The sequence below is a fragment of the Bison bison genome, unplaced genomic scaffold, assembly GCF_000754665.1.
Source record: "Bison bison bison isolate TAMUID 2011002044 unplaced genomic scaffold, Bison_UMD1.0 scf7180017864491, whole genome shotgun sequence".
Classification (NCBI taxonomy): domain Eukaryota; kingdom Metazoa; phylum Chordata; class Mammalia; order Artiodactyla; family Bovidae; genus Bison; species Bison bison.
Genome location: NW_011495050.1, coordinates 22,319,334 through 22,343,722, shown reverse-complemented (window position 1 = coordinate 22,343,722; position 24,389 = coordinate 22,319,334). Strand labels below are relative to the sequence as shown.

The 24,389-nt window shown below is 36.3% G+C and overlaps 1 protein-coding gene across 7 annotated transcripts in view; it reads left to right on the top strand.

Moving 5' to 3' along the window:
- The window catches only part of VPS13B (vacuolar protein sorting 13 homolog B (yeast)), an 805,833-nt gene that overhangs the window by 585,725 nt on the left and 195,719 nt on the right, over positions 1-24,389 (top strand). For all 7 annotated transcript variants that reach the window (XM_010863525.1, XM_010863528.1, XM_010863522.1 and 4 more), the window contains exon 35: positions 3,211-3,348. In XM_010863525.1, the coding sequence (XP_010861827.1) occupies positions 3,211-3,348 (138 nt within the window). The remainder of the gene's footprint in view (positions 1-3,210; positions 3,349-24,389) is intronic.

Genomic DNA, 24,389 nt, shown 5'->3' with positions numbered 1-24,389 from the left:
ATAAAACAGTGTTCTCCAGAAGGATTAAATAGCTAAAGGTAAAAACAGATCTTAGAAATCCTTCAATAGACTATGGGAAAATATATACTCTACCTAGGGATAAATCCGTAAGATATGTTAATAATTTTTTACCTCATCTATTCAGAAGTATGTATGTAAAAAGCATCAGGATATAACTAGAAGGCAACTAACATACCAGGAAGTAACACTTGCTACACATGGCAAACAAATCATTAACACCCATAATACTTAAGGAGTTTCTACAAATCAGTAAGAAAAAAAACCCAATAGCAAAATGAGTATTTATTTTTAGAAGAAGAATCCTAAATGGGCAATAAATGAAAAAATATTCAACCTTTGTTATTTACTATTAGCATAAAATGTTGTCTTACTATGTCAATACATATAAATCTTGATTCTTTTAAACATTGTATGGGTTATTGTTTTTTATTTAAATATTAATCCATTGATGGATGTCTTAGTTCTTTTCTACTTTTTGCTATGATAAACAATTCTACAATGAATTTGTATGTGTGTGTGTTAACGTTTGTTCGGTCGCTAAGTCATGTCCAACTCTTTGGGACCCCAGGGACTGCTGCACTCCAGGCTTCCCTGTCCTTCACTATCTCCCAGAGTTTGCTCAAACTCATGTCCATTGAGTCGATGATGCCATTCAACCATCTCATCCTCTGTCACTCTCTTCTCCTGCCCTCAGTCTTTCCCAGCATCACTGTCTTTTGAGTTGGCTTGTCACTTCAGGTGGTGAAAGTATTGGAGCCTCAGCTCCAGCATCCAATGACTATTCAGGATTGATATCCTTTAGGATTGACTGGTTTGATCTCCTTATTGTCCAAGGTCATCTCTTAAGTCTTCTCCAGCACCACAGTTCTAAAGCATCAATTCTTTGGTGCTCAGCCTTCTATACGGTCCAACTCTCACATCTGTACATGACTACTGGAAAAACCATAATTTTGACTTTGTGGACTTTTGTTGGCAAAGTAATGTTTCTGCTCCTTAATTTAATATGCTGTCTAGGTTTGTCATAGCTTTTCTTTCAAGGAGCAAGCATCTTTTGATTTCATGACTGCAGTCACCGTCCACAGCGATTTTGGAGCCCAAGAAAATAAAATCTGTCACTGTTTCCATTTTTACCCCATCTTTTTGCCATGAAGTAATGGGACCGGATGCCATGGATCTTAGTTTTTTGAATGCTGAATTTTAAGCCAGCTTTTTCACTCTCTTCTTGCATAGACATTATCAGATTTTTTAGTCTTGGTAGGTAGAAAACTCGACTTATTTTAAAAAGGTTTTTTTTTTTCCTTTAATTATTTCTAAGATGTAGTATCTCTTAATGTTTATATTTTAACTGCTTTATGCCATTTGTTTTTCTTCATTTATTACTTGTTTATTTTCTTGATAAATAAGTGCTTTTTCTACCCTTTACCCATTTTTCTGTTAGTATCTGTATTGATTATACAAACTCTTTACATAGTCATCATATCCCTTTTCTGCCATACAAGTTTAAATATATGATTTTTATACCTTGTTATACATATCATCCTAATTTTTACTTGCCAGGTTTTTACACATCATATTAATATTTCTACATCAGTTTAATATATTCCTGTTCATTATTTATTCAGCTACATCATTTATATGTTTTTTCCATTAGATCATTGTTTTCTCTCTAGACTGTATCATCTGCAAAATCAAGAACTATGTCTCCTCATATAGGTCTGGCACAATATCACTTACTTGATAATAATGATTTCTTCTTAATGATGGCTACATAGGTGAGACCTAGAAATAGATGCTCAGGTCCTGACAGGCTACATAGAGCCTACAGACTGATTATAGATCCTACCAGCAATAGACTTTTGCCATCCTTTCACCAGACTTGACCATTATATGTGAACAACAGAAGAGTATAGTGTTACTGTGTAATAGCTCTACTATGCATATTCTCACTGCTTTAAATTCACTGATTATATAAAAAAGAAGAATGCACTAGTTTAGTGTTTGATCTTTACCACATAGATCTAACGTCACAATCAGTTGCTTTTAGTATTTTCTTTGAAATCACATAAAGGTTCATATGTGCCAGGTTTCATAAGGATCACATGATAAGGTCAAGAAATACAAATTCCAAGGCAGAATTTATATGCCCAGTTCACATATGATAGTAATACTGTATAACCATATGTTGAATATAATACACAGTATGTAAATGCTCTTCTTGAATGCAATCCAATCAATAAAACCTAAAATAAATAACACTTTAATAACACATTTCAAATCAACTGAAAATGGAATAGATGGACTCTATGGCAAGAACATCCCTATAAAATTGACATTGAAAGGCCATTAAAACACAGAGAGTAAAACAATCTTGAAACTAAAGAAAAACTGTGAATATTTAGAAGTTTTTAAAAAGCCTACTACATTGCATGCCAAGATATAGCAGTCGTTTTTATTTAAAGAGCTATTTCAATAAAAACTGGATTGCCAAGCATTAAAAAGTAAATTCCATTTGCCATCACCAATAACTGAAAGAAACTTTAAAAAAATATACAATATTAACCTTAAAAAAGCTTAAAATGAACAATATTTAATAGAAAAATAAAAACTGAAAAATTCCACTTTTAGTCATAATTGGAACTGTTGAAAGATTGACCTATTTTATCATTAAAAAAGGTTATGGGAAAGCTACTGAAGTTAACTTCAAAAGCCTAGCAGTAAAAGGGATTGTAATGTCAGTAAAACTGAAACATATCGAATAACCTGTAAGTAGTACTAATCCACTGCATCTTTGAACATGTATATGCCTCTTTTTAAGCTGGAAAGGTTGCCCTTTTTTTTTTTCCCTTAACTTGTTTCCAACAGCCCTTTAAAAAAGAAATCTATCTGTTCAACTGTTAACAGTCAGCAGCTCAGTACAGAAGCTACCTTTACTCAATGGTGATATGAGCTAAGATTTGAAATATTTTTTCCTCTTTGGCCCGGTTCTGGAAAACATAGTTTCCTCAGTCTACCTTGTACAGAGAGGGCTTTCTTTAATATTTATGTACTGTATGTATACAAACAAATGCAATAATGAAAGTAACATGCAATATTTTAACTTTTTTCTCTTGGTTATCAGCTCAAACTCTTACACCAGAATTGATGTTTGTGTTGTAATCGACATTTTCAGCTTTAATTTTGTCTCTTCAGATCCTGGGAAGACTTTGCCTGAAGCCCTGGATTATTGCACAGTTTGGCTGCAGACGGTACCTGGAGAAATAGACAGCAAAAGTGGTATTCCACCTTCACTCGTAATGCTGCAAATTAAAGATTTTCTTAACGGACCAGGTAAGAAAGTCATAATTCAAACTCTTTTTTTCCTGTGAGTCTCTTAATGTATACATGGAGTCTGCTAGTAATCTTGACGTTCTTTGCCAACCATGAGTAATTTGTTTTCCAGATGTGTACTCTTCTCAGTCTAGCCATTCTAGAGATCAAAAGGCAAATATTAATATGCCTTAAAATTTACCATTAGTTTGACAAAAAGTAGTTATCAATTAAAAAAGTAGTTGTCATTTTATTTCTGCCTTTTCTACTAAGTAACTGTGGGACCTTAGGCTGTTGTCTAATCTCCTGTGCCTCAGTTTCTTTACCTGTAAATGAAGAGATAAAATAGGTAATGGATGGATAGATGGGTGGGAGCATGAATGGATAGATAGGTGGATAGGATACATGACATACTTACACAAGATAATACACATAGGTAGATTGGATTAGGTAAATACTTACACATTTCAAATGCTTAGCAAAGTGCTTGGGACATATTAACACTCAATTTTAAATAGATAGATATAGATATCAAAAGGTATTAAGTGCTTATTATGTCCCAGGTACTAGGTACTTTATATACTTGTATAAAGCCAAAGTGTAGGCTCTATAATTATTTCCATTTTACAAATAAAGAAGTTAAGACTTAGAAAAATGAAGTCAGTTGCCTAAGATCACGGTAGCAAAAGAGCCATTCAAACTCAGGTCTTTATGACTCCAAAGACCTAGGTCACGTCTATACTGCACTGCTGCTGCTGCTGCTAAGTCACTTCAGTCGTGTCCAACTCTGTGTGACCCCGTAGACGGCAGCCCACCAGGCTCCCCGTCCCTGCGATTCTCCAGGCAAGAATACTGGAATGGGTTGCCATTCTCCAATGCATGAAAGTGAAAAGTGAAAGTGAAGTCGCTCAGTCATGTCCAACTCTTAGCCACCCCATGGACTGCAGCCTACGAGGCTCCTCCGTCCATGGGATTTTCCAGGCAAGAGTACTGGAGTGGGGTGCCATTGCCTTCTCTGATACTGCACTAATTTTAGTATAATTAAAGGTTTTTTCTTCTTGTCTATCTCCTCCTCACACTTTTTCTTTTTGCTGCTCTATTTCTTCCTCCTTCATGTCATGTTTTTTTAATTAATTTTTAAATTTCTAATTGGAGGATAATTCCTCTTCTTTTCTTTGTTACTCTTACATCACCTGTTTGAGATCTGAGCTGTTTATTTAACAAAAATTACTACAGTTAAATTTTCCTTTTGTTATACTCACAGTGCTGCAGAACATGTTAGTCATTAAAAGAATACTAGTTTCTTCATTAGGAGTTTAAAACTGTGGCGTTATACTGTCTTAAGATCTCTAGCAATATACTGCAAGGCATGAATATTGGTGATTGAAAGCTATCCCTATGTGGACCTGATTCAGTTTGTGTGCCATAACATGCCAGTAAATTATGATTCATGACTACAAATAGAGAAGGTGGCCCACCATCAGGACTAAAGTAGACAGAGCCTGAAATCACCTCAGTTGGCCCTTTCACTGGGGCTCAGTTCTTCTTGTACATGTTTATCTGATGCTGGAATTTAAAACATATAGATATATGAAGAATTCGTTCTAATTTTTAGTATCCAGATTTAGTATATAGGTGTGGTTTCAAAGAGTTGAAGGAAGGGAAGAAGCTGATGATGAAGTCTAAAGGATTCATTAAAGATGGAAGCATCCTTTGGAATGCTGGATGGTTGAAAAAGAGTGTGAGTCCTCGGTTAGTGAGTGGGAAGTACCATATTTCATTGAATTCAAGCAACCGTCAATGTAGGAAAAAACATTTTACATACTACTAAGAAAAAAAAAACCCTGCTATTTAAGCTATTAAATATATATATATTATATATACATACATATATATCATAAATAAATTATATTTTATATATATATGATGTTTCATATACACATATATATATTTATATATATATGTATATCATATTTATATATGATATATATATGTATATGATGTTTCCCTGATGACTCAGGTGGTAAAGAATCCACCTGCAACTTGGAGAAGGAAATGGCAACCCACTCCAGTATTCTTGCCTGAGAAATCCCATGGACAGAGGAGCCTGGCAGACTACAGTCCATAGGGAGGCAGAGAGTCGGTAGCTTTCTTACTTCATCAGTTGCAGGACAGAAGACTGAACATGCCAGAATGAATGAAATAGAGTAAGAACATGAGTAGTTCATGGAGAAGTGATAGGGAAACTTGCATTTACTTCCTTTTTCTCTCTTTTAGTTTCAGATTTCTTTTGGTTTTAGGCACAGTCTTTCACCTTTTGGCTAGAAAGTTCCCTTCTAGTTTACATTTGATTGATTTGTTTCTAAAAGGGATGGGATCTTCAAGTCAATGGTAAATTGTGTACCATATTTTTTGTGGCTGCCATATAATTTGAATTTTGAGAAATATCAATGAGCAAATGAAAATTTATATGTTTATCATTCTGTCATTCAATTTGACTATATATGACTTTTACAACAGTTGTGCTTTGTGTTTATTATATTTTTTAAAATTGGAAACTACATATTTGCCATTTCTAATTTTATGCCCATTCAGTAATAAAGATTGCCTATATGGGGGTTCAAACTTTTAAATTAATGAATTGAAATAGTTATTTTACAGCAGTGCTTCTCAAACTAGTGTGCATTTGAACATCTCTGGAATTCTGGTTAAATGCAAATGTGGTTTCATAGGGATGAAATTCTATGTTTCTAACATTCTCACAGGTAAAATGAATACTGTGGATCTGGAGACTACACTTTTTGTACCAAGATTTTATATGACTCGTAATAATATATATTTATATATGGTTACTTAATACCATCGATACAATTACTGAGACTCAAACTGCAGATATTTTGGGGCATAGGAGAGTGGGAAATGATGCAAAGAATGACTTTTTAAATCTTATTTATTTATTTTGGCTACTCTGGGTCTTCACTGCTTGTGCTGGCTTCTCTAGTTCCAGGGTGTAGGCCCACCAGGAAGGCCCTGATTTTTTTTTTAATAATATTTTATTATGAGAAATAAAATACAATATCAAATATAAAATTGTTTAAGTTCTTCAAAGTATAAAATATTTTTTAAACAAGAGAACCATCTATCATAAATTATTTGAGGGGAGATTAGTTTGAGTTATATGTCAGTTCTATGGGATTCCACTAGAACATTAAGCTAACAGCTTTGAACTACTCCAGAATTTGCCACCTTAAGAGAAGATTTCCTTATTATAAATAGTTTGTCATGTAAAATATGTACATAGGTGTTATTAAATAAAAATTTTTATCTCTCTGCAAACAGCTACTCTACATTAATTAAGAGATCAGTAGGAATAATGGGACATAATAAAGCATTTTTTGCTGTTCAGTTCAGTCACTAGGTCGTGTCTGATTCTTTGCGACCCCATGAACCATAGGACACCAGGCCTCCCTGTCCATCACCAACTCCCGGAGTTCACTCAAACTCATCTCCATCGAATCGGTGATGCCATCCAGCCATCTCATCCTCTGTTGTCCCCTTCTCGTCCTGCCTTCAGTCTTTTCCAACATCAGGGTCTTTTCAAATGAATCAGTTCTTTGCATCAGGTGGCCAAATTACTGGAGTTTCAGCTTCAACATCAGTCCTTCCAGTGAACACCCAGGACTGATTTCCTTTAGGATGGACTGGTTGGATCTCCTTGCAGTCCAAGGGACTCTCAAGACTTGTCTTCTCCAACACCACAGTTCAAAAGCATCAATTCTTCTGTGCTTAGCTTTCTTTATAGTCCAACTCTCACATCTATACATGACTACTGGAAAAACCATAGCCTTGACTAGATGGACCTTTGTTGGCAAAGTAATATCTCTGCTTTTGAATATGCTCTCTAGGTTGGTCATAACTTTCCTTCCAAGGAGGAAGCATGTTTTAATTTCATGGCTGCAGTCACCATCTGCAGTGATTTTGGAGCCCCCAAAAATAAAGTCAGCCACTTTTTCCACTCTTTCCCCATCTATTTGCCATGAAGTGATGGGACCGGATGCCATGATCTTAGTTCTGAATGTTGAGCTTTAAGCCAACTTTTTCACTCTCCTCTTTTACTTTCATCAAGAAGCTCTTTAGTTCTTCTTCACTTTCTGCCATAAGGGTGGTGTCATCTGCATATCTGAGGTTATTGATATTTCTCCCGGCAATCTTGATTCCAGCATGTGCTTCATCCAGCCCAGCCTTTCTCATGATGTACTCTGCATAGAATTTAAATAAGCAGGGTGACAATATACAGCCTTGACATACTCCTTTTCCTATTTGGAACCAGTCTGTTGTTCCATGTCCAGTTCTAACTGTTGCTTCCTGACCTGCATAGAGGTTTCTCAAGAGGCAGATCAGGTGGTCTGGTATTCCCATCTCCTTCACAGTTTTCCACAGATTATTGTGAGCCACACAGTCAAAGGCTTTGGCATAGTCAATAAAGCAGAAATAGATGTTTTTCTGGAACTCTCTTGCTTTTTTGATGATCCAGCAGATGTTGGCAACTTGATATCTTATTCCTCTGTCTTTTCTAAATCCATCTTGAACATCTGGAAGTTCACAGTTCACGTATTGCTGAAGCCTGGCTTGGAGAATTTTGAGCATTACTTTACTAGTGTGTGAGATGAGTGAAATTGTGTGGTAGTTTGAGCATTCTTTGGCATTGTCTTTCTTTGGGATTGGAATGAAAACTGACCTTTTCCAGTCCTGTAGGCACTGCTGAGTTTTCCAAATTTGCTGGCATATTGAGTGCAGCACTTCCACAGCATCCTCTTTTAGGATTTGAAATAGCTCAACTGGAATTCCGTCACCTCTACTAGCTTTGTTCATAGTGATGCTTTCTAAGGTCCACTTGAGTTCACATTCCAGGATGTCTGGCTCTAGGTTATGTATTATTTTATAGATTTTTGGCAACTCAAGGAAAAAAATATTTTTCCAGGTTTTAGGAAATAGTATATTAAGAGCAATATTATTTTTGCTAAGACTGGAGGAACAAAATTCAGCTTTATATTTTTCCCCAGTACCATTCTCTTCCCTTGAAAAATAAAAAGCCCCCTTTTTTTTAGTGTTGTTCAAATAATGCTTTTAAGTATTATGCAGTACTATCATTAAGAATCTTTTGATACCATTAGTTTAATCTGTATGCACATCTTATTTAAGTATCATTCCCAAAGAATGCTTTATGTTACAACTTTAAAATAGTGTATTTTCATTTATTCCTTTCTTGCTCTTGAATTAAAGTTTCAGTAGCAATAAAAGTTATGGCCCTGAAGAGTAGAGGAAATGCTGACTATAACTACCTAACCTTAAATTTTCTTCCTAAAGTGCAAACTTAACAGCTTTTGAATTCAGCCTTTCAGATTTTTTTTAGGGATTATTTTATCTAAATAAGGTGATGCATATGCTGCTCCTTAGCATTTGTTTTTGGGAAAATAACGCAGTGTTGTTGAGTATTCCCTGATTTCCTCTGTTCACTTAATAGTACCTTAGAGCAAATGGTAGGTCCCAACTTGTACATCAAAAACCCCTTCAAAGCTCTCTCAACCCCCACCTCCTTCCTTCAGAGGCAACAATTGTACCCATTAGCAAGGTCACTGGTTTGGAGAAACCTGGAAAACAGCAGCTACCAGAAACCCACTAGAATAATATATCCAGCAGGTGATAGATTAGTTGGAACAAATTGGAACCATTGCAGTTCAGCAATCCTGGTTTCTTTCAAGCTGTTTTTAAAATGTCGTCATTTTAATACACAATCTAAGCCCCGCGGAACAGTCCACAGCAGGTTAATTTGAATCATATGATGTGTCACTGCCCTCAGCTGACATGAGCTCTATTCCATGTGTGAAGCCATAATAAATCCATTCCCAACCGAGGAAAATTCCCCGTGAGAAGGTGAACTAATCCAGGCCTCACACTGGCATGCTAGCCCTCCGTAATTGAAAGCAGGGCCACCTGTTCCCAGCACAGTTAGCCTATAGAGAAGAAATTACTGTTAGATACTTCTTATATTGAAAATTCATTCATACTTTTTGCAAATTCAAATTCAGCTGTGAACTGCTTCATATGACATCATACAGAAACTTAGGAATGTGCCCCCTTGATCCCAGTTTAAAAGTTTGTTAACTATAGGATTTCTTAACTTTGAAATGAATTTTTTTTTTTTTAATTTAATGAGAGCTGACATGTGAGAAGAAGAACTGGGAAGGGTGCAGATTTTTCTAATTAACTCAAGGTCATTTACAGAAATATTTGAACTCCCTGGTATTTTTTTCATTGTTTCTTTGCAGACATGTATTTGAATACTGTTCCTGTAGCCACTAAATGACACTTAAAAGACAGCAAAGAAAAACTTGCCAAATTGGAAGAACATTTCCACATTTATGTTTTATTATAAATAGTATATCACAATTTTCATATAATTTTAGGCAACATGGTTATATCAAATTATGACTATAATTTCCTGTTTCTTTTATTTTAATATACATGGTGTCACTTGTTGAAACACATAGCCACTGATAGTTTTTCTCATAATAAAATCATTTATTTACTCTCTCCTTAACTAACCTGTTAATTCATTTATCTATGTCATTTTCAGTTTTCCTAATTTCATTCAAGCCTTGGATTGGTTTTATTTAATTTTTAAGATATTATTTGACTTTTAATTTTTTGTAGTCCATTTTTTATAAATTTAGTGTTTTATAGGTTGCAAGGATTTTAATTTTCACTTAAAAAAAAATTCCTAACCATCCTAGAATTTCCCATTTCCACAGCCTCTTTGATTTGAATGAAAATACATACTGGAATAATGTGAAATACTACTTTAAAAGCTTCTCAGATATAGTAACACACCATTCAAATAGGTTTGTTTATAATGAATATAAAGTTGAAATGCTAAGTTGTTTACTGCCAATTTTGTGTATTTTTAAAATGTGTTTACTTTTCATGATGATATCTGCTTTTATGTTCTGTTTTTACAGAATTCATTACTATTGGAAATTAATCCAGACATAGGTAGAAGATGACTGACTCAGGGAAATTAAGATAACCTGAAAAAATACAAATAGCCCCCTGACATTTTCTGGAGTAGAAAATGAAGAATAGGCAATATGATTTTTATATACAAGAAGATGCAAAGTAAAAGGAAGCATCTTAAAAAGCTAATTTTAATTAATTTAGTCTTCTTATTGTAACCCTGATAGTTAACCCCTTATTCTTTTCTCTTTCCAGAAATAGGGCCAAGGTCCACACCTTGATCACTGGAGTCCTATCTCTATTTTAGTTTTACAGCCATACTAGCAAGCTGTCTTCTACATTTAAGAAATGTAAACTAGTTAATAAAACTGTGGGAACCTTGACTTTTACATTTCCTAGGTGTTACGGGTTTCAATTTGCAGTGGCAGCATTGTATTATCATAGTTTATTTTCCCTATGATTTATCAAAATAAAACAATAAACTTGAAATAAGGGTGTGAAATAGAGAGTAGACCAAGAATTTTATTTTATTGCTTAATTTTTTAAATTGAAGTAGAGTTGATTTACAATATAGTGTTAATTTCAAGTATACAGCATAGTGATCCAGCATTTTTTTAGCAGACCATTGTCAGTTATTGTATTTCCTGTGCTATACACTATATCCTTGTTGCTTATCCATTTTATGTATAGTAGTTTGTATCTGTTAACCCCATACTTCTCATTTGCTTGGACTCTGTAGTTGTGGCACATGGGCTCCCGAGTGAAAGGGCTCTCTGGTTGTGGCACACAGGCTTAGTTGCTCCTCAGCATGTGTGATCTTAGTTCTCTGACCAGGGATTGAACCTGTGTCCCCTGCATTGCAAGGCGAATTCTGAACCACCAGGAAAGTCCCTGTTTGTATATTTTAGATATTAACCCTTAATTAGTTACATTGTTTGCAAATATTTTCTTCCATTCCATAGGTTGTCTTTTCATTTTGTTCCTTTGCTGTGAAAAAAAGTTTTTAAGTTTGATGAGGTCTCATCTGTTTTTGTTTTTTTTTTTTTTTTGCTCTTATTTATTTTGCCTCAGAAAACTGATCTAAGAAATAGTATACAACCTAATAGTACAAAAAGTAATTGCAGCTTTGGACTGTGAATATTAAATCATTATCGCTAGGCTCATGTTTATTAATCAAAATAGGAACCATTACAATCAATGTATTTTTGCAAATGAGAAGTAGTTTGTTTATTCCTGTAGCATAAAAATCCATGCTTCAGGATTCAACAAAGTCTTGGGAAGCATTTTCTGCCTCCCGCTGGTTGTGGAAGCATTTTCCCTGCAAAATGTTGTCAAGATGGTGGAAGAAGTGATAGTCGCTTGATGAGAGGTCAGGTGAACATGGTGGATGAAGCAAAACTTCCTAGCCCAACTCGTTCAACTTTTGAAGCTTTGGTTGTGCAATGGGCAATCAGGGATTGTGGTAGAGAATTGGGCCCTTTCTGTTGGTCAGTGCTGGCTGCAGGCATTGCAGTTTTTGGTACATCTCATCAATTTGTTGAACATACTTCTCAGATGTAATGGTTTCATGAGGATTCAGAAAGCTGTAGTGGATTAGAAGGGCAGCAGACCACCAAACAGTAACTATGACCTTTTTTTAGTGCAAGTTTGATTTTGGGAAGTGCTTTGGAGCTTCTTCTCAGTCCAACCATTGAGCTGAAAGTGAAAAGTGAAAGTCTCTCAGTCATGTCCCAACTTTTTGCAACCCCATGACCTATACTGTCCATGGAATTCTCCAAGCCAGAATACTGGAGTGGGTAGCCTTTCCCTTCTCCAGGGGATCTTCCCAACCCTGGGATCAAACCCAGGTCTCCCACATTGCAGGCAGATTCATTACCAGCTGAGCCACAAGGGAAACCCAAGAATACTGGAGTGGGTAACCTATCCCTTCTCCAGCGAATCTTCTCAACCCAGGAATCAAACCAGGATCTCCTGCATTGCAGGTGGATTTTTTACCAACTGAGCTATCAGGAAAGCCCAACCATTGAGCTAGTCAGCCATAAAATCCACTTTTTGTTGCACTTCACAATCTGATTGAAAAATGGTACATTGTTTCATAAAATAAGAGAAGACGATGCTTCAAAACAATTTTTTTTTTATTTTCAGTCAGCTCAGAAGGCACACACTTGTCAAGTTTTTTCACCTTTCCAATTTGCTTCAAATGCCAAATGACCACAGAATGGTCAATGTTGAGTTCTTCGGCAGCTTCTCATATAGTCATAAGAGGATCAGCTTTGATGATGGCTCTTAATTGGTCGTTGTCAACTTCTGATGGTCAGCCACCACGTTCTTCATCTTTAAGGCTCTCGTCTCCTTTGAAAAACTTCTTGAATTACCAGTGCATGGTACAGTCGTTAGCATTACCTGGGCCAAATGTGTCATTGATGTTGCAAGTTGTCTCTGCTGCTTTACAACCCATTTTGAACTCAAATTAAAAAATCTCTCAAATTTGCTTTTTGTCCAACATCATTTCTATAGTCTAAAATAAACAGCAAGTAATGTCATTAGCCAAAAAAAATAAAGTGAGAAATACACATTAAAATGATGTATAACATAACCACATTTGTTTAAGAATATATTCTAATATCAAATGTCAAAGTTCAACAGTGCAAAGCTGCAATTACTTTTGCACCAACCTAATATGATTTTTCCACTCTTTCCCCATCTATTTCCCTGATCACTTCATGGGAAATAGATGGAGAAAGAGTGGAAACAGTGTTAGACTTTATTTTTTGGGGCTCCAAAATCACTGCAGATGGTGACTGCAGCCATTAAATTAAAAGACACTTACTCCTTGGAAGGAAAGTTATGATCAACCTAGACAGCATATTAAAAAGCAGAGATATTACTTTGCCAACAAAGGTCCATCTAGTCAAGGCTATGGTTTTTCCAGTGGTCATGTATGGATGCGAGAGTTGGACTGTGAAGAAAGCTGAGTGCCAAAGAATTGATGCTTTTGAACTGTGGTGTTGGAGAAGACTCTTGAGAGTCCCTTGGACTGCAAGGAGATCCAACCAGTCCATTCTGAAGGAGATCAGCCCTGGGATTTCTTTGGAAGAAATGCTGCTAAAGCTGAAACTCCAGTACTTTGGCCACTTCATGCCAAGAGTTGACTCACTGGAAAAGACTGATATCAGCTGGGAGGGATTGGGGGCAGGAGGAGAAGGGGACGACAGAGTTTGAGATGGCTGGATGGCATCACCGACTCGATGGACGTGAGTTTGAGTGAACTCCGGGAGTTGGTGATGGACAGGGAGGCCTGGCGTGCTGCGATTCATGGGGTCACAAAGAGTCGGACACGACTGAGTGACTGAACTGAACTGAATATGATTTCTGTCAAAAAATGTTTCATCTGTATTCTCTTCTAGGAGTTTTATGGTGTTATGTCTTATATTCATGTTTTTAAAACATTTTGAGTTTATTTTTGTATATAGTGTGAGGGAATGTTCTAATTTCATTGTTTTACATGAAGCTGACCACCTTTCCCAGAAATGCTTGTTTAAGAGATTTTCTGCATTGTATATTTTTGCCTCCTTTGTCATAAATTAGTCGACTATAGATGTGTGGGTTTATTTCTGGGTCCTCTATTCTATTACATTGATCTCTGTGTCTGTTTTTGTTCCAATACCATGTTATTTTATTACTGTAGATTTGTAGTATAATCTGAAGTCTAGAAGGGTTATACTTCCAGCTCTGTTCTTTTTTCTCAGGATTATTTTGGAAATTTTCTGAGTCTTGTGTGGCTCCAAATAAATTTTAGGATTATTTATTCTAGTTCCATGAAAAATATCATGGGTGATATTTATAAGGATGGCATTATGTCTGTAGATTGCTTTGGGTAGTGTGGCCATTTTAACAATATTAGTTTTTCCAATCCAAGAGCGTGAGATGTCTTCCCGTTTCTTTGAATCGTCTTTAATTTTCTTTATCAGTGTTTTATAATTTTCAGTGTATGGGTCTTTCACCTCCTTGGTTAAGTTTATTCCTGGGTAATCGGGCTGTTTTTTTGTTTGTTTGTTTGGAGGGGGAAAGGGGATGCAGTTTTAAATAGGATTTTTTTTTTTACTTATCTTTCTGATATTTCATTATGACTATATAGGTTTTTGTATATCAATCTTGTATCCTACAACGTTGCTGAATTCATTTACTAGTTCTAACAGTTTTTGGGTGGAGACTTAACAGTTCTCTGTACAGAGCATCATGCCATCTGCAGATACTGATAGTTTTACCTCCTCCCTTCCAATTTGAATACCTCTTTTTCTTATTGCTTTGGCTAGGACTTTCAATACTATGTTAAATAGAAGCAATGAGAGTGGATGCCCTTGTCTTCTTCTAGAATTTAGTAGGAAGACTTTCAACTTTCCATCACTGAGTATTGTGTTGACTGTGGGTTTGTCATGCACGCGTGAGTGCTAAGTTGCTTCAGTCATGTCCGACTCTTTGTGATCCTGTGGACTGTAGTCTGCCAGGCTGCTCTGTCCATGGAATTCTCCAGGCAAAAATACTGTAGTGGGTTGCCATGCCCTCTTCCAGGGGATCTTCCCGACCCAGGGATCAAACCCACGTCTCCTGTGTCTCCTGCATTGCAGGTAGATTCTTTACCACTGGGCCACTGGGGAAGTCCCGTTGGTTTGTCATAAATGTACTTTATTATTTTGAGATGTATTCCCTTTATACCCACTTTGAGTGTTTTGTGTTCCCTTTATACCCACTTTGAGTGTTTTTATCATGAAGTTTTTGAATTTTGTCTTCAGTCTTCTGTTCTTTGTACAGACAATAACCTCAGCTATCTCTTCTGTGCCTACAACCTTCAATGCATCTATTTCTAATTTTGATTCATTGTCCACCTTCAGGACTATTTCTTCATCTCCCTGTGAGATGCGTTTAGTTATTTAAAATACCCGGGTTCGATCCCTGGGTCGGAAAGATCCCCTGGAGAAGGAAATGGCAACCCACTCCAGTACTCTTGCCTAGAAAATTCCATGGATGGAGGAGCCTGGTGGGCTACAGTCCATGGGGTCACAAAGAGTCAGACAGGACTGAGCAACTTCACTTTCACTTATTAAGTCAAAAATTGTTTCTTTTTCTTATTCACTCCTTCTCTTAGTACAGTCTTCGAATTTCTTTACATTTGCTAGTGATGGCAACATTGTTCCATTAAGGTCTTCTCACAATTTTACTGTCACCGTCAATTCATCCCTTTTTCATTCAAGCCTTTTTAGTTTTTCCTTTGAAATGGTTCTTCATTATACCTGCCACCTACCTGTGCCCTAATTACTTCTTCTGTGTATTTACTGGTGATCTTCATTTCAGATTTTTCTTTTACTCAATCATTTTCTCTCCTCTGCAAACTAATATGAATCTTGACCACCCGCCTCCCTCAGTTAATCAAATCATAACTGTCCTCAGACCTCAGGAATCTAACCTGGTGTCATCTGGACAATCCAGGTTTACTGTCACTAAGAAAGTAATTCTAAGTGAGATCATTTTTCTTCTTTGAACCCTAGTATTTTCTTCTGTATCATAAGAGAGTTGTCCTAAGATTCCTGCAAATTCTAAAATGACGTCCGTAATCCCCAATGGAACTCTTCATTTATTTTTCACAACAAGTGTTTATGAGCAATTATAATATTCCAAGTGATCTTCTAAGCCTTGGAATTACAGTGGTAAGCAAAAGATACACAGTAATTTCTCTCAAGAAATGCATACCATCTAGTAGAAAGGACAGGATTTGATGAGCAAGTAGTCACCCAGAGTATTATATAATTATAAGCTAATATAAGTGTCATAAACTTTTATGGATTTGTAAAAGATTAGAGATTTAGGGAAGCTTCTCTGAGCTGAGTTCAGACACTTGAATGCTGCTACTAAGTCACTTCAGTCATGTCCGACTCTGTGCGATCCCATAGACAGCAGCCCACCAGGCTCCCCCGCCCCTGGGATTCTCCAGGCAAGAACACTGGAGTGGGTTACCATTTCCTTTTCCAATGCATGAAAGTGAAAAGTGAAAGTGAAGTCACTCAGTCGTGTTCGACTCTTAGCGACCCCATGGACCGTAGCCTACCAGGCTCCTCCATCCATGGCATTTTCCAGGCAAGAGTGGAGTGCCATTGCCTTCTCCACAGACACTTGAATAAAAGGGAGTTATCCAAAGACATGGAGGGAAAGGCAGTCTTCTGACAGAATGTGTGCAAAAGACCCTGTGAGGAAGGGGATCGTGGCACACCGAAGGAAATGAAAACAAATCAGAGAGAAGGAACAGTCCGAGGATGTGAGGCTAGAGAGAGGTAGAAGCCAGGCCTTCTAGGCCACAATAAAGGATTTGGGGGGGTTTATCTTTAAAGCACTGGGAAACCACTGAAGAATTTTAAGTAGGACATATATATGATGGGGAGAGAAGAAGTATGAGTGTTTATTGATATGGTTATATTCACATTTTTTTAAAAAATTATTCTAGTTGGAGGATAAAGAATAGATAAAAACAGCTAGAATAGAGGCAAGCAACAAATTAGCAGAATATTGCAGTAGTACTGGTGAGAGATAATAAGTTGGGTCATGGAATGGTAATAGAAATGGAGAAAAGTGAGCAATTTGGTAGATAAATATGGAGGGAGAATCCATAGACTGGTACTGGAGTAGAGGGGATGTTGTATAAGAGAGGTTTAAGGATGACTTAAGGGTTCCTGATTGATCTAACTGAAGGAATATTGTGTTGTGGACTGAATTGTGTCCCCACAAAATTCATATGTTGAAGCTCTAGTCCCCGCTGTGCTGGGCCTTTAGGAGGTAATTAGATTTAGATGAGGTAATGAGGGTCAGGCCCTCATGGTGGGATTAGTACACCAGACAACTTGCTGTCATTCTGTCTCTCCCTGCCATGTGAGGACACAGTAATAACACAGCCATGCAAGCCCAGAAGACAGCCTTCACCAGAAACCAACCTCCGCTCACTCCCTGATCTCAGAATTCCAGCTCTAGAACTGTGAGAAAATAAGTTTCTGTTGTCTAATCTCACAGTTTGTGGTATTTTAGTATGCCATCCCAACTGGTGTCTTATTGACTGATATGTTATAGAAAATGCTTTGGAAAAGGTATATTTTGTTTGTTATGTTTGTGTATGAGAGTAGGGAGAGATCATGAGTTCTGTGTTGGTAATTGTGCATACGTATCTGCTGCTCACACAAAAGTCTGACTAGTGGTAAAGGATTAAATGTTTTGAAAGTTTGGGAAAATATGGGTGCTGATTCAAGGCACAGACCTGGATGAGATTATTACTCAGAAGGGAAAAGAGGAAGAAGAAAAAGAGAAGAAGTAGGAAAAAAGAGTCTAAGACTTCATACTGAAGAAGTCCAATCAGTAATTACTGGCCAGGAGGAAAAGGAGGAGCCTTAAAAGAAAGCATAGCTTAGAGGAAAATCTGGAGAGTGCTACGTCAATGAAGCCAAGAGAAAAAAGTGTAGAAGTACTGGACAGTGTCAGGTAGTGATACAAACTACGGAAAAATGAGAAATTGAAAATAGCTAATGAATTTATAGACATCATGGCTAAAAATATTACCCCCTCACCCCATTGGATTAACCTGGATTGACTGTAGTCTACAGCGCATTGAGGAGTAAGCAGGAGGAAAATAAATGGAAGCAGAGAGTATAACTCTTCCAAGAAGTTTGTTTGTGAAGAAGAAGAAGAATATGAAGGAGCATTTTGTTTTGGTTTTTCCTTCCAATTTTTTTAATTGAAGTATAGTTGATACACACTATTATATAAGTTACAGATGTACAAGATAGTGGCAATATAGTGATTCACAGTTTTTAAAGGTTGTACTCCATTTATAGTTATTATAAATGAAAGGGGGTGGTTTTAGGCTTTATTTTTATAATGAAAGAGACCTGAATTTTCTCATGTTTAAATATCAGCCAGAAGAATCCAGTTGAGAGAAGAACTGGATAATCTAAAAAGAGAAAAGATAAAGGTGGGTTCCTTAGACAAAGTGAAGGAGAAGAATCCAACGTACATGTGAAAGAACCAGTGTTACCTTAACAAATTAAGGAAGCAAAGGAAAATGGCATATGGAAGTATTTTTTCAGTTTGGTAGTAGGAAACCAAGAGAAATTTAATGAGTTTCTCTTTCTCCTTGAAACTGGAAGCAGACTCACTGATTGACCCTGAAGAGAGGAGTTTGGAAGCAAATGGTTTGAAATCATCCTCCAATATGACTTCTTCTTATGCTGTACTCATTCTCACCTCTATGCCTTTTAAAAACTATCTATTATGGAAAATATCATATACAAATACAGCCTGGTTGGGAGGGGAGTTTTGGGGAAAATGGATACATGTGTATGTATGACTGAGTCCCTTTGTTCTTCACCTAAAACTGTCACAACATTGTTAATCAGCTGTACTCCAATACAAAATATAAAGCTTAAAAAATAAAAAAAAACTTTAAAGTAGACTGAATAGAATATAGAAACTCTTGCCTAGACCATTGTCAACTGATGGCCAATATATTGTCTCCTATATAACCCTATCCATTTCCTCACCTTCTGTATGATTTTGAAGCAAATCCCATGCATCATATCACCTATAATATTTCTATTTGTATTTATAAAGATAAGAACTTTTAAAAACATGACCACAATATCATTATCAAACCTAGAGAGAATAATTCTTCAGCATCATCTATCATCTAATATCTAGTCAGTATTCAAATTTCTAATTATCTCATGAATGTCATAGTGTGTGTCATTGTTTGTAGGCATGTATGGTTATTGTTTGTATGTTTTCTTAACCTAGAGCCAGATAAGATCTACTCATCACTACTGGTTATGCCTTTTGAATTTCTTTTGTAAAAAAAATTTTTTTCAAAATCAATAGGTTTCCCCATCTCTTTCTTCATTTCTTGCAATTTATTTTATTTTTTTACTGAAGTATAGTTGATTTACAGTGATTCAGATATGCAGCAAAGTGATTCAACTTTCTATATATTTTTAATACATTATTTTTTAGATTCTTTTCCATTATAGGTTATTACAAGATAATGAACATAGTACCCTGTGGTATACAATATGTCCTTGTTTATCTATTTTATATAATGTGCGTAGTGTGTATCATTTAAATGAAATTACTCATTTATCCCCCCACTGATTTCCCCTTTGGTAATTAAGTTTGTTTTCTGTGTCTGTGAGTCTATTTCTGTTTTGTAAATAAATTCATTTGTATCATTTTTTTAGAACACATGTAAGCGATATCATATGGTATTTGTCTGACTTCACTTGGTATGATCATCTCTGGGTCTACCCATGTTGCTGCTAATAGCTTTATTTCATTCTTTTTACGGCTGAATAATATTCCACTGTATACCTATATCACATCTTCTTTATCCATCTGTTAATGGACACTTAGTGTGCTTTCATGTCCTGGTTATTGTAAATAGTGCTGCTATGAACATGTATTTTTTTGAATTAGAGTTTTCATCTTTTCCAGATATGGGATTGCTGGATCATATGGTAACTCTATTTTTAGTTTCTTAAGGAGCCTCCATCTTCTTCTCCATAGTGTCTATACCAGTTTACCTTCCTACCAACAATGTCAGAGGGTCCCCCTTTCTCCATACCCTCTCTAGAATTTTGGTGATGACCATACTGAGTGGTGTGAGATGGTATCTTTTGTAGTTTTGCTTTACATTTCTCTAATAATTAGCAATATTGAGCATCTTCTCATGTACTTATCAGCTGTCTTCTTTTTTATTTTATTTTTAAACTTTACAATATTGTATTAGTTTTGCCAAATATCGAAATGAATCCGCCACAGGTATACCTGTGTTCCCCATCCTGAACCCTCCTCCCTCCTCCCTCCCCATACCCTCCCTCTGGGTCGTCCCAGTGCACCAGCCCCAAGCATCCAGCATCGTGCATCGAACCTGGATTGGCGATTCGTTTCATACATGATATTATACATGTTTCAATGTCATTCTCCCAAATCTCCCCACCCTCTCCCTCTCCCACAGAGTCCCCAAGACTGATCTATACATCAGTGTCTCTTTTGCTTTCTCGTACACAGGGTTATTGTTAGCATCTTTCTAAATTCCATATATATGCGTTAGTATACTGTATTGGTGTTTTTCTTTCTGGCTTACTTCACTCTGTATAATAGGCTCCAGTTTCATCCACCTCATTAGAACTGATTCAAATGTATTCTTTTTAATGGCTGAGTAATACTCCATTGTGTATAAATACCACAGCTTTCTTATCCATTCATCTGCTGATGGGCATCTAGGTTGCTTCCATGTCCTGGCTATTATAAACAGTGCTGCGATGAACATTGGGGTACACATGTCTCTTTCCCTTCTGGTTTCCTCAGTGTGTATGCCCAGCAGTGGGATTGCTGGATCATAAGGCAGTTCTATTTCCAGTTTTTTAAGGAATCTCCACACTGTTCTCCATAGTGGCTGTACTAGTTTGCATTCCCACCAACAGTGTAAGAGAGTTCCCTTTTCTCCACATCCTCTCCAGCATTTATTGCTTGTAGACTTTTGGATCGCAGCCATTCTGACTGGCGTGAAATGGTACCTCATAGTGGTTTTGATTTGCATTTCTCTGATAATGAGTGATGTTGAGCATCTTTTCATGTGTTTGTTAGCCATCTGTATGTCCTCTTTGGAGAAATGTCTATTTAGTTCTTTGGCCCATTTTTTGATTGGGTCATTTATTTTTCTGGAGTTGAGCTGTAGGAGTTGCTTGTATATTTTTGAGATTAGTTGTTTGTCAGTTGCTTCATTTGCTATTATTTTCTCCCATTCTGAAGGCTGTCTTTTCACCTTGCTAATAGTTTCCTTTGATGTGCAGAAGCTTTTAAGGTTAATTAGGTCCCATTTGTTTATTTTTGCTTTTATTTCCAATATTCTGGGAGGTGGGTCATAGAGGATCCTACTGTGATGTATGTCGGAGAGTGTTTGGCCTATGTTCTCTTCTAGGAGTTTTATAGTTTCTGGTCTTATGTTTAGATCTTTAATCCATTTTGAGTTTATTTTTGTGTATGGTGTTAGAAAGTGTTCTAGTTTCATTCTTTTACAAGTGGTTGACCAGTTTTCCCAGCACCACTTGTTAAAGAGATTGTCTTTAATCCATCGTATATTCTTGCCTCCTTTGTCAAAGATAAGGTGTCCATATGTGCGTGGATTTATCTCGGGGCTTTCTATTTTGTTCCATTGATCAATATTTCTGTCTTTGTGCCAGTACCATACTGTCTTGATAACTGTGGCTTTATAATAGAGCCTGAAGTCAGGTAGGTTGATTCCTCCAGTTCCATTCTTCTTTCTCAAGATAGCTTTGGCTTTCGAGGTTTTTTGTATTTCCATACAAATTGTGAAATTATTTGTTCTAGCTCTGTGAAGAATACCATTGGTAGCTTGATAGGAATTGCATTGAATCTATAAATTGCTTTGGGTAGTATACTCATTTTCACTATATTGATTCTTCCAATCCATGAACATGGTATATTTCTCCATCTATTAGTGTCCTCTTTGATTTCTTTCACCAGTGTTTTATAGTTTTCTATATATAGGTCTTTAGTTTCTTTAGGTAGATACATTCCTAAGTATTTTATTCTTTCCGTTGCAATGGTGAATGAATTGTTTCCTTAATTTCTCTTTCTGTTTTCTCATTATTAGTGTATAGGAATGCAAGGGATTTCTGTGTGTTGATTTTATATCCTGCAACTTTACTATAATCATTGATTAGTTCTAGCAGTTTTCTGGTGGAGTCTTAAGGGTTTTCTATGTAGAGGATCATGTCATCTGCAAACAGTGAGACTTTTACTTCTTCTTTTCCAATTTGGATTCCTTTTATTTCTTTTTCTGCTCTGATTGCTGTGGCCAGAACTTCCAAAACTATGTTGAATAGTAATGATGAAAGTGGGCACCCTTGTCTTGTTCCTGACTTTAGAGGAAATGCTTTCAATTTTTCACCATTGAGGATAATGTTTGCTGTGGGTTTGTCATATATAGCTTTTATTATGTTGAGGTATGTTCCTTCTATTCCTGCTTTCTGGAGAGTTCTTATCATAAATGGGTGTTGAATTTTGTCAAAGGCTTTCTCTGCATCTTTTGAGATAATCATATGGTTTTTATTTTTCAATTTGTTAATGTGGTGTATTACATTGATTGATTTGCGGATATTGAAGAATCCTTGCATCCCTGGGATAAAGCCCACTTGGTCATGGTGTATGATCTTTCTAATGTGTTGTTGGATTCTGATTGCTAGAATTTTGTTGAGGATTTTTGCATCTATGTTCATCAGTGATATTGGCCTGTAGTTTCTTTTTTTGTGGGATCTTTGTCAGGTTTTGGTATTAGGGTGATGGTGGCCTCATAGAATGAATTTGGAAGTTTACCTTCCTCTGCAATTTTCTGGAAGAGTTTGAGCAGGATAGGTGTTAGCTCTTCTCTAAATTGTTGGTAGAATTCAGCTGTGAAGCCGTCCGGACCTGGGCTTTTGTTTGCTGGAACATTTTTGATTACAGTTTCAATTTCTGTGCTTGTGATGGATCTGTTAAGATTTTCTATTTCTTCCTGGTCCAGTTTTGGAAAGTTGTACTTTTCTAAGAATTTGTCCATTTCTTCCACACTGTCCATTTTATTGGCATATAATTGTTGATAGTAGTCTCTTATGATCCTTTGTATTTCTGTGTTGTCTGTTGTGATCTCTCCATTTTCATTTCTAATTTTATTGATTTGATTTTTCTCCCTTTGTTTCTTGATGAGTCTGGCTAATGGTTTGTCAATTTTATTTATCCTTTCAAAGAACCAGCTTTTGGCTTTGTTGATTTTTGCTATGGTCTCTTTTGTTTCTTTTGCATATATTTCTGCCCTAATTTTTAAGATTTCTTTCCTTCTACTAACCCTGGGGTTCTTCATTTCTTCCTTTTCTAGTTGCTTTAGGTGTAGGGTTAGGTTATTTATTTGACTTTTTTCTTGTTACTTGAGGTATGCCTGTACTGCTATGAACTTTCCCCTTAGGACTGCTTTTAAAGTGTCCCACAGGTTTTGGGTTGTTGTGTTTTCATTTTCATTAGTTTCTATGCAAATTTTGATTTCTTTTTTGATTTCTTCTGTGATTTGTTGGTTATTCAGCAGCGTGTTGTTCAGCCTCCATATGTTGGAATTTTTAATAGTTTTTCTCCTGTAATTGAGATCTAATCTTACTGCATTGTGGTCAGAAAAGATGCTTGGAATGATTTCTATTTTTTTGAATTTTCCAAGGCTAGATTTATGGTTCAGGATGTAATCTATCCTGGAGAAGGTTCCATGTGCACTTGAGAAAAAGGTGAAATTCATTGATTTGGGATGAAGTGACCTATAGATATCAATTAGGTCTAACTGGTCTATTGTATCGTTTAACGTTTGTGTTTCCTTGTTAATTTTGGAGAAATGTCTATTTAGGTATTCCTGTTTTTTGATTGGGTTGCTTGTTTTTTCAACATGAATTGTATGAGCTGTTTTTATGTGTTGGAACTTAAACCCTTATTGATTACATCATTTGCAAATATTTTCTCCCGTTCATAGGTTGTTTTGTTTATCCTTTCCTTTGATGTACAAAAGCTTTTAAGTTAACTAGGTCCCATTTGTTTATTTTTGCCTTTGTTTCTGTTTTTCTTGGAAACAGATCCCAAAAAATATTGCTATGATTTATGTAAAAGAGTGCTCTGGCTATGTTTCCCTCTAAGGGTTTTATAGTGCCCAGTCTCATATTTAGGTCTTTAATTCCAGTTGAGCTATTTCAAATCCTAAAAGATGATGCTGTGAAAGTGCTGCACTCAATATGCCAGCAAATTTGGAAAACTCAGTAGTGGCCACAGGACTGGAAAAGGTCCGTTTATATTCCAATCCCAAAAAATGCTCAAACTACCAACCATTGCACTCATGTCACACGCTAGCAAAGTAATGCTCAAAATTCTCCAAGCCAGGCTTAAGCAATACATGAACCATGAACTTCCAGATGTTCAAGCTGGTTTTA